The sequence below is a fragment of the Dendroctonus ponderosae genome, unplaced genomic scaffold, assembly GCF_020466585.1.
Source record: "Dendroctonus ponderosae isolate FM_Combo_2020 unplaced genomic scaffold, Dpon_F_20191213v2 Dpon_F_20191213_3, whole genome shotgun sequence".
Taxonomy (NCBI): Eukaryota; Metazoa; Arthropoda; class Insecta; order Coleoptera; family Curculionidae; genus Dendroctonus; species Dendroctonus ponderosae.
This window is the reverse complement of record NW_026018508.1, coordinates 7,731,809-7,743,848: the sequence shown is the minus strand read 5'-3', so window position 1 is coordinate 7,743,848 and position 12,040 is coordinate 7,731,809. Positions and strand designations below refer to the sequence as shown.

The 12,040-nt window shown below is 31.8% G+C and overlaps 1 protein-coding gene across 1 annotated transcript in view; it reads right to left on the bottom strand.

Annotated features, from left to right (window-relative positions):
* The window catches only part of LOC109539971, a gene marked incomplete in the record, with an annotated part of 85,569 nt that overhangs the window by 24,042 nt on the left and 49,487 nt on the right, over positions 1–12,040 (bottom strand). The window contains 1 exon segment of the mRNA XM_048664981.1: positions 5,692–5,900. Within this exon segment, the coding sequence (XP_048520938.1) occupies positions 5,692–5,900 (209 nt within the window).

The window sequence follows — 12,040 nt, the reverse complement described above, 5'->3', positions numbered from 1 at the left end:
CAACATAATAAAATACGTTCTGCTTGTGTTGAGATAAATACATAGTTATTTTATTTCAATGTCCTTTTCCCTATTAATAATCTAATATTCTACACAATCTTTAGTTTTTACCAATTTTTGTAGGTAACTTTTCATCGTTTGTTGTAACGTTTAATGGAATTCAGGTGAATGGGGCTGATTGGGTTGATTCATTAAATATCTCATAAAAAATCCAAAAGGTCAAAAAAATCGGAGCAAAGGAATTTAAATTTGAATGAGTGTAGAGTTTTGTTGTAAAAGATTTTAAGTAAAAGAACAGGATTGCGGCTCAAAAAAATAGATTCTAAGTTAGCTGCGTGGTTAAGACTTAAGGCGAATTTGAAGAATCATTAGAAGTATTGGTGTTCGCAATTTTACGTCAATAACTTGAAAACATATGAGGAACATGCCGGAAAAAATCTTTCTGTAGCGTTCTTTACCATCTAAAAGATGCAATTTAGGACAACATTTTATATTATGTTCTTGTTACCTGGTTTTATTCTAATCTGTTTGTTGTCAACGACAACTGTTGTTGTTTTTTGTAACACTGGTCATCATGACATTCCTAATTAATTCCATTGCATTTGGCAATTTATTTCTTGCTCTCCAGTAAAATTCCTATTTTTCTACGTGAATATTTTCGGTCCAATTGCATAATGCATTTTGATTGCTGTTGATTAAAGCAGCAACAAAAATTGAATCTTTACCGGCGGAGAAAGAAGTAGATACTTGAAAGGTTTTGACCTTTTCAAGTACCTCGAAGTTTGAAAAGCCGAAATGCAAAGGTCGGAAGAGAACGAAACCGTCGAAAATACAAAGACTTATTGGCCATTTATAGCACAGGCGATACATCAAAGGGGCCCTTTTGTCAAGATCCGTGATCATCGATCAACTCATTAAAACAGGATTGAAAAGGCATTGCCGTATAAAAATCAGTTTTCGGGAATACGTTTCATTATTTTATGCACACAAATTCGCAGCATAACACACATGGTCTGACGTTAGTGCATCGATAAGTTTGCTTTGTTTTACCTCTTATGGAACCATCTGATTGTTCGCAACAGTTATACGGTTTTTCTCTTTGGCTTTACAAAATTATTGCTGTAAATTGCCCGCTTCAACGTTCTATTAAGCGCTATAAAACAGTTTGACACTGTTTGTTGACTTTCTGTATACTTCCATAGGTATGTTGTCGAGCTAAGTTGCACATTTAAATGCAAAATCTATGGCATTTCTAGCATATTTTGTTTTCATTCAGTGGCAAAAAGGACTTGTGCATGGAAAACCTCGTTTAATTGATAGTTGTAGGCAAACGCAGGCTGAATTTTATTAAGTTGTCTAAACTTTATTTGTTAAGTAAGAGTTTGAATTCGGATTTCATACGGTTCATAACAATCGCGCAAAGTATTTTATATTATTGCAAAAGCAGTTGCTACTTACGATAGGAGTCAATTCGCTAATAAGTCAGTATAAATGGATTACTTATCTAGAACACTTAATTTCTCAGCCACCCGAAAACTTCCCGGTATTGATTGTATTGATTTTGATTCATTTTTATGGATTCAAAATATCTAATTATATGGGACTGTTTTGTATTGTTTAGTTATTTAGTTATCTGGTATGTCTAATGTCTTGTATTTTTATTGTTTTTGTCTATGTTCTAACGTGTCATTCGCTGTGTCCATAAAATAATAATATCATATAATTTTGTATGAGAATAAAACATATTTGGATTTGATTTGGTTACTGCTATCATTTTAGTTACGCATTGTAATAATCTGTCGAGTAATCAAGTGTTGGTATAGATATTAGTAATATCATTATAGTCACTGATTCTTATTAACTGTAAAATTGCTCTTTTGTATTTTTTCGTGTAACTACCTCTTTCATGGAAATTAGTAAAGCAAAGGCAAATATGGAGATCCAAGATACACGCACCCGCAGATAAAAAAAATATTGCTGCAGAAACAACAAAAGTGGTGTCACGCTGAAATGCTTGGTGATCTGCGTTAATTAAATCTTAAAAATTTAGCCCAAATCGATAACGTATAATCAAAATAAAAGGCAAAACATTACAGTTCGCGGATTAATTTTCCTTGGATTTTGTATAAGAACATTTACCATTGTTTTCTTTGATAATTGAATTCGTATATTGTTGTCTTGATATTTAGGGTCTTTGCGTTTTTAAGAGATTGTTTGATTTGATTTAACAAATACCAAGGTTCTAGTAATAAAACGAGCTTAGCAATTTCCTTCCTAAGCTACGGATGACAACTGGTTGTTAGTCAAGGTTTACCCATTTATTATTTCTACTTCGGTTATTGCCAAGGATAAACTTTTGTCTTTGACCATGAATAATGTGAAGCATTTTGGTGAATATATTGTTTACTGTATCAAATGATGGAGAAGCTTCCAGCCTTGGGTTTGGTTTAGAGCGAAAATTGCAAATCGTCATGAGAATCTCATAAATGTGAAGGCATGGTCTGTTTTGAAACCTGCCTCTCTCTCGATTTCGGACAGCTTACGATTATTAGTCGTCTGAACATTTAAAATTCGGAACAGCCCAAATTATGTCACTAATTATTTTCATTTGCCATGTTTGCGAATGATTGTTGAGATGTGTTTACTATGAAACTTGCAAGGACATAAATGTCCCTCGCAATGGCCGCAAAATTCAGGAAGATCCCTAATCCCTATTACCAATAAAATAGAACTAAAATTAAGAAAACGGTTCACATATAAAACCGATTTTGCCGTTTCACTGCGATCTGAAGAGCATTTAGTGGTAAATGTTTGAATACCTAACACCAGGTTGAAACTTATGTGCCAACCTACTAGATTAGCAACAGCGTACTGTTAACAAGTACTATCTTGAAACACCAAAAATGCTAAAAAATGTGTTAGATTCAATTGAGGCTTTGATGGCATGCAGTTCGACAAATAAACTAATTTTAATTGTATGCGCTAGTGTGAGTGAAATCAAATAATTTGTAACTTGAATATTCAGAATCATATTTTATATCACATCACATCACAAGTACACATAACTGAAATTGAACTTCGATCAAGATATCACTCAAATCCTCTTTTTATTTGCGATTTTGTGGTTGAGTGGTACTTTGCTCATAAGGTTAAATATAGAGTATCTGAAACAATGTTATGGAAATTTGCTCTCAATCAATTTTCAGTCAGAGAAAAATTTTGAATTAATGATAAGTATTCGAAAGTGTAGCCTCAATTCGGAAATTTACTAATGAAAAATATTCACCTTTCCTTTTACTTTGTTGCGGTTGAATATTTGGGATAAACGAAATATTTGGCCTTCGATATTTACCCGAAAATAATAATATTATAAAATGTGGTGGTGGGTAAAATGTAATTATCAAAATGGAATCTAATGGGGAGTACTAACCCCATAATTACATTCGTGAATGGCCAAAAAATCAGTTAATAAAGGTTATGGGTGTCTGCTTCGCCTAAGGAGAAAATGAGAGGGAGGAGAAGAGGATATTGAAATACCCCCGCCAATTTGGGTACGCCCTTTAACTTAATGGAAATCGTAAATTTAATTTTAAACTGGTGACGGATTTTCCATGAAGCGCAATGAATGAATTTCTCATAATTGATAATCTCCAGACCGAAGTCGAGTTGTGCATTTCACATCTTGCTAATGACTTGTGCAGAATACAAAAGTGGTATCGAAAATCAGAGACATGAAAATGCCAATGTTATTTCATTAGAGATAAGCAAAAATCATAATAATTGTAGTGACATGATATGATACAGATGTAGAAGTTCTTATTGGTGGAGTACCTGAGCGTATTCGATATCAGGTTCGTAACTGTTTCCTTGTTATAAACGGATCCTTCCTGATTAGTGCAGTTTTTATATTTTGTAAGGTGATAGCTAATAATTTAATAGCAACCAAGAATTTAATCACAACTCATATACATATGACAAAGGAATTAAACTTCTTTGATACATTTTGCTTTGTTCATGCAGGTACCTTTGTGATTTGAGACGTTTTCTTCCAAAGTGGTATAAGTGCATTTTGCAAAAATTAGTTAATGTGAAAAATGAATACAATTTACTCTGAACTTTTTTATTGATGAACGTTTTCCAAAGAATCTGTTAAAATTGTCATTCTTTTCATCATTACGAATTTTCGTAGTCAATTAAGTTACAAATATAATTACTTTGAAAATGGCAATTTTCTGCAAGACTATTCAATTCAAACGTGAACTGCAAAATTTCGGTTTCTCCCGGTTTTTTAGATAATACACAATCACTGTAAGAACTTTAGTAATGTGTCGTACTTGTTCACTTAACTTCAAGAAGGTGGGACGTAATATTACGTTTAAAACTATTAAATGTTAAGCTGTGCATCTCATATTATATAACTATTATAATGGAAAATTGCAATTTTCCGTCGGACAATGGTTGACGATATAACCATTTTAGACCCATCACGTTCGAAAAATTTTGGAGATATCATAATTCAGTGTTTTCATTTCATTTATAATTTATTAGCACAGCATATCCTCCCAATAGTCCCAATTACATCATGACTGTTAAATTAATTATACATTAACTCGATCATAATAGAAAAGTTTAAAAACCTTAATAGTAAGAGTATAAAAAATAATTTTGGTAGAATTATAAATGTTGAAATATCTCCTTTCTACTTTGTATTTTTTATTTTTTGTGTTGAAGTTTTCAATGAAAATTTAATAGAAAAAGTGGTTTGGGTCAATTGAGATGCCGTTGCTAAAATGTTGTGAATGTCAGATTTTGCTTTTAGTTGACTTTAAAACTTTTCCTTTTATAGGTACAAAAGTTATAAATTAGTCACAATTTAAAGAACATTTCATTATAAATTTAAATCAATTCAATATTTAAAAATGACAAAACTTGTGTAATACCATATATGCATAATTTTTTAATTATTCAAATGCAAAACCCTTAATTTCTCCATATAAAATTAGATACACGTTACCACTAAAAAAAACGGCTCATTTTACGTATGTCCATAAAAACGTTATAGTGATTCCACCTTTCATATGAACATGAGAACAGACTGATGTAGAATTTTAACCTTTTGAACTTGAAAAGAAAATGTTCAGTTGCGACAGTGATGTGCTAAAACATTGATGAACAAAGACGGTTTGCAAAAAATACATTTCATCAATTTCGAATGTGGCTTATTAATAGAACGACGCGGTATTACTTGGATCCGATCCGGTATTAAGTTATATGACCAGCAAGAAGAGCGACAATAGAGCATACACAGAAATGGATACTTTACATGGGGCTTAAATAACAAAGTGTTATGTAAAGAGATATAAATATCCATCGTAAACTATACACAAAAAAATTTCTCCATAATGAATGTAGGTACAACAACGATTTGCGTATTAGATTGTTTATACAATGAATCGGTACAAAACAGTCCATCTACCAGAATAAGTTCGAATTACTGTTGAAAACAGTTAATTAAAAAGTGTTGAAATGCTGAATCCAAGATCTACTTTTGGTACAGAAGATCCGAGGTTTGGTGGACCGTCACAATAAATTAAAAATCCTATCTTTATAAGAAATGTTGCTTTCATCATTTAATAGATATTTATTGTAATTTTTAGATTAAAATCAGTGTGGCATTTCACATATACATACATCAACATCCAATCCATCAATACGAAAAACCATCGTATTTGGAAGTTCCTTAGGGGTGAAGCGGTAAAACTCAAACTGGCCCCTGTACCATTTAACAGAATACAGCGGTTTGTGTTCTAAGTCATAGCTGCAGCGCAACTTGCTCTCTTTTCCAAATTCGACTATTCGGGGCTGAATATCCAGCACGACGTCTTTCAAAGAGGCAACTTCTGAAACAAAAAATGGATTTAAATGTATTCAATCTGCGATCTTTAAGATTTACAATCAGTTCATAAGGACGAAATGTTTCACTTTTTTTTAAAGTCATTATTAAAATATGTTAACCGGAATGCTAAAGCGATCCAAGGAAGTAGTTGGTTCACAAGCTTTTGTTAAAAATAATTGTTAGTATGGAAGTTCCATTCCACCATTTTTTAGTAAAATAATAGGATTTTAATTTGTTGCATCTGCATAAGCATTTCTAAAATTAAATTTTTGTAGTGTAATTATTTTCAGGTGCATATATGTTCTTGCTTGTGCAAATTTAGGATTTTAACAAAATTATAATTCCATTACAACGTTTGATCTGGAACTAGGACTGAATCAAATAAATACTATTATAAATGGGTAGTTTAGAATTTGCTTTAAAATAATTAAAGTAATATTGTCTTAATGTTTAAATGCTATGGTGCACAACAATAAAAAAAAACCAAAAGACAATGTTTGTCATGTTGTTGATGACGTGAAAGTGAATATTATGAAAATATTTATGTTTTAGCTGCCTGCTTTATTTCACATCTTCGTTTTCACATCAAAATGATCGCTTTCCTGGTTTAAACATTTTCATTACGTTAACCAGTTCATTACGTTAACCAAAACAAATTTAAATTTACGTTTGTAAATGAAATGTAGTCACATTTTGTTTGCAACATTTGTCATTCAATTTTACTTTTTACATTTGTTTGCTTGGATAATTTTTAAAAAGCTCATTTTTGGCATTTTTCATAAATATTTTACTGTTTGTAAGAACTTTTACAGTGTTTTTTTGTAGTGTATTTGAGTAATTTAGCGTTGCCATCATGTAATTATTTCCAAGTTGTTTTATGAGTCTGTATTATGTTTTTCATATTATGAAAAGTTGAGAAAGATAAATTATCTGAAAGTTAGAGTGAAAAACCCTGAAATCGAATAACTTTTAACAAAAATAACGTAAAGGGAACATCAAGCAATGCACGTTTTCACAGATTACCGTAATGGAATAAACACCAATTTTATAGGCAAAATGTTCATGCATCAAATTAAGTAAAGTATGTAAATTAAAGGCCAATCTCTCCTTTATAAGAGTTTCACATGTTACTAAATGGTCTAATCTTCTAAATGAAATATTCTCTTTTCCCTTGACGGCCTAATCATATTTACCGGAGTATTTAATTAAAATTACAGACAGAAGCAAAATGTGGTGCAATATATTCTGAAACATGGAATATGAATTACCTCGGTTCCCCAGACATTTTTGGTGTGTTTATCTTTGCACCCGATTTCGCGCTTAATATACTCCCTTGTCATTTGTTCCACCGCTGAAACTGAGATGTCTTATTATTCCACGGATATTTGTCTCTTGTGATTGTACCTCTCAACTCCCATATTTAGTTTATGATTTTCATTAGGACTAAATTACGCTCCCCACCCTACCCTATTTACGAAACCCGAATTTTACCGATAATTGAACATAACAAAACTTGTCCATAACAGAATCGTTAGGATTATACAATTTTGTTTCCTTGACAACTTGATGATGATGATTATAAAACTAGAAAAACATTAATATTAGTTGTGTACAGTGTCCTAGTGTTTTATTGGTAATGTTTTGCCATATAATGCCTGCTAAATGATATTGCTTAGCAGCAAAACTAAATCTTCAACCACAGGAGCTTTTTGCGAAAAATCAATGAGACAATTTGTTCAAAGTTTACATTATCGAGTTCAATATTGTTAAGCTCACTAAAAATAAGAGCAGTTGGCATTTTCTCACAAAGTATTAGAAACTATCCGGTGATCACATATTCAAACCAGACTCGGGTCACGTTCTCTCCAAGTAAGTCCCAGTAAAGCTTTAAAAAGTTATTCCAATTTAAACCATCCTGTATGCTTAGATAATCCCATAACACTTATTTCAATCTTTGAACAACACTATTGTCAAATTGATTTTTTAGTGGGTTTGGAAATAAATATTTATTTCTTAAATTTTTTTATTAAATTTAATTATACATCAACATTTAACCACTATGTCCTATACTATACTTTAACAAGAAGCCATTACTTGTGAATGATGTTAATTGATAACCAAATATAATTGAACTGGGAGCCTCTGTTTATTTTTACAACATTTTTAATAGTATTTATTTAGATAAGTTTTATATTGTTGAGGTAGATTCATTTTTTTGCAAATTTCTTGTTGGGCATTTCGCCTCAAAAATGTTTGTCTTTAAAAAGACAGAATTTTCTCACGTCTTTTATTACAGATTGATAAATAGTAGTCTTTTTTAAAGACAAAAATTTTTGAAGCAAAATATCCAACAAGAAGTTTGTAAAAAAAGTATTTATTTAAGTGAACTGTTGAATTTTAAGTGAATTTACATATACATTAAACGCTATCCTGGTAGTTCTTAATTAGCAGATTTCAATTTATTATCGTTGGCCTTTTGGTAAATGCAAATTCTGCTTTCCTGTCGCACGTAGCCGATAACAATAACCCTTTAGCCTTGTTAGGATAATGTCTGAAATGCAAATTTGTGGCGCATAATTTCATATTAGCCGGATTTTCTTAAGTAATTTGAATTTCGCAAACCCCGGGCCATTACCTCAATTTATACAAGATGGACAACTCAACTAGCCGCCCGGCATTATCATATGCAAACTGTATAATAAAGTAAGGTTTAGGTTTTCATCCCAAGCCCTTTAGTAGACCAAGACTGATTAACAAGAAAGAGTTAGCGCTTGGATTTCATCCATAAATTAGAGGGGCTTAGATCACTTTACGAGGTTACTACCACGATTTAATCTTTGGTAAATTAGTTTATGAAGTGGAAAATTACTTTATTGCTTTCTTAAGTTCCGTTACGGTCTGAGCCGGAATAATTTAAAGCTCGGGAAAGACTCGATTTAACATTTAAGAATTGTTCGACAAAATAGGAAGGGAGCAGCGAAATAGTACCAACTTATCGATTAAATTGTAAGTGTAAAATAATAAAAGTTAAAAGCGTTTTAATATTTACTAATAACGGTCATAATATTAAATTTAATTATAAGTCTGCATAACTGCCTAACCATATAGGGTGATTGGAAATTGGCGTCATTTCTTTTAAAGGGTTATAAGGGCTCACTTGAAAAAAATTTTCAACATTTTTCTCCGCCATTATGCCGCCTCTGGACCTAACGATTTGAGACTGAGTCTAGCCTGAGGCGAGGCTAACTTATTTGATGTGTCGTAAAACACCAACAGAAATTAACTCAAATTAACTGGTGGATGATCAAAGCTTAGGTCATGCGTCACTTCAGTATCAGTCTTTTGATCGGCTTTCTAGACAAAATATTGAGTATGTACTACCCCGCCTCTTTCGGTTTGTTAGTCTGATGGACGGGCTTGCACTAGTACTTTAACTTTAATGTCGCCCCCACAAATGGAATGCTGGTTTAGCAGGAAAAAAGTGTCCAGGTTTGGTGAAAGTCTTGTCGCTTCTGGTGTGAACACAGATTGTAATTAGAATTTTTTGGCAATCTTAAGACTGTATAGATAATATTTTTTAACTATTAACCCGGTTGCTGTAAAAATTAAGGGACTAATACATTTTACATAAAAACAATATCCATTGCAAACACCGCATAGAAATGAGACTATTGACAAACATGAATGTTAAAAACACTCACGTGCGTTATTACGGGCTGTTGGAGGTCGATTTAATTTTATTAGCATGTTCCATGTTTTCACATAATAGTTTGCATATGTGAAATCCTCCCATCCATTCGGCGAAAATGTGCAATATGAAATAGTCATTTGATCGCACTTGATGTGAGACTCAAAAAAAATCATTTTTTCTGGCATTATTCGGCTTTCTCAACACTTTCTACTTTGGAAACGGCCGTTCTTTATTTTGTGTATATGTTCTACTAGGTCATAAGTTAAAATATTTTTACATACAAACGGTTAGGATAATCAAATAGAAAGAATATCTAAACCTTAAAACCCAAGTGTCCACATTTGTCCATCATAAAACATTGAGTGGTTTAAGTCAATTACAATGCCTTGATAGTGTGATTTTTCTAGTCGGGTACTTTCTAGACCCGTTCTTCACTTTTCGTTGCAAAATATTATTTACCATTAATATTTTGTGGGAAATCGAGTTGTATATTTTATCCAGGATGTAAAATCAGCAGTACTTAGCGAGGAATTTTGACACGGTTATTGGGTAAAAATATTCGGTTTCATTAACGTCGCCTTTAATACCTCTTTTCAGTAATGTATTTATCGAAATTTTGAAACAAAATTAGATGTGTGTTGTACTTTCAATTTATGGTCGTGGGGGAAAAAGACTTGATGATTTCTATTATATGATCAACATTTAAATCCACCTTTGTCCAAAAACGAAATACCTTCAGAATCAAATCAAACTTTCTTTCTCGATTTTTCTCTTAATTTTCCTTAATTACCATAATTACGAAAAATTAAGACAACTTCCGAACTTTGTTATATAGAAAACCTGCTCAAGCGAATCGATATTTTTTATGAATTTAAATTAACATAATCCCCTAATAGTGAAACAGTATTGTGAAGAACGTATATGGCAAATCTGAAATAATTTGTAATTAATCTAATTTGGAATATAGGAATTTTCAAATTCAATAATTATCCTACTAGCGTTATTGATAATTGGTTTAATAAAATTTAAGACCCACAATTAGGACCAAAGCCCTATAAACGCATAACAAGCAAATTTAACAAGATTGTCAATGCGACAAAAACACATCAAACATGGGGTACAAAAAATCTACTGAAAATGATGGACACAGGAATTTGTAATTAGTTTTGCAAAATAGACGACAAGCTAGATATTTTGGTTCAGGAAAAGAACTTATTATTTGAGTACGTAGGATGATACTTAAACTTGAACAATATTTTGGGCAATTGTCTTAACCCTAAATATTCTCACTTTCAATTTCCAAGAAGGTATAATAACTATATCAATTTGCGTTTTCTACTGTGCAGAATAACTAAAAGGTACTCACTTTAAACTCAAATTAGTTAAAATTCACTTGGGCGAACATAGTGAAGGAACTGGTCTGTACTGATGGGAGTCGAGGTATGAATCTCGATGGTTCGTTTAATAATTTTTCTTGGAGCTAGTTTTTACAAACTTTTGCTCCAGATAGTACCAAATACTCAGGAATTAATTTGAGGAGAAACCGCAACTCTTCTCTGATTGATCTCTCTCAATGATTCTGACTTTGATATCGGGACAGGCGCCTTGCAAAAACATCTTTTCACAGTAAATTTGTGCGATCCGTCATACCAATGAAAATTTGCCCAATCTTAACGTGAACACCGAAGAAATCAAGACATTAGCAATGATAATTCTGTCGCGTTTTGCTTGATAAATTAACACACTTTTCCCGAAACCATACAGTTTTAGGAAATTGTATGCTGCTATTTGTACAAACGTAGTAATTTGAAAAGTTTTCTTTGCGTAAGTCCTTAAGTTTTCAACATACTCTAATAATGTAAATCCATAGTTAACTAGGGCAAGCTAAGCGTAGTTTAATCTCGCGCAATGTACGTTGCACTGACAAAGGTTTAAGTCTGTAGTTTTCGTTTTTCATGTTTAATTAATCCTGATATAATGAAGAGAGTTCCCAAACTGTTATTGCGTATTTTATAATTTAGAAGGTTGAAATATTTTTAGGTACCTAATACACGATGCGTAATTTGATTGCTATACTTAGATTAATTTTAAAACCGCAATAAAAAATTGTACAAAAAAAGGTGCTTTGTTTGTTGTGTAATGCATTAGGTAATTACAACTTCTATATGGTTCTCTTGGGAATCATTGCGCTGTTTTAAATTAGTATTTCTTCAGTTTAATTAGAAGCGGTAAAGGTTTACAAGCTCTAAACATATTTCGAAATATCGGTCTAAATTATAATGTCATATACTTATTGTATCATCTATATAAAATCATTTTAATTTATCTTTATCATTTAAAATACATTCCTAATAAATTAAAAACTCGCAATGTGATCAAAAATGTCGCAAAAATTAACTCACCAAACGAGGACTCAGTGTACAAAGTAGACCTTTCAGATGATGATCTTTTTG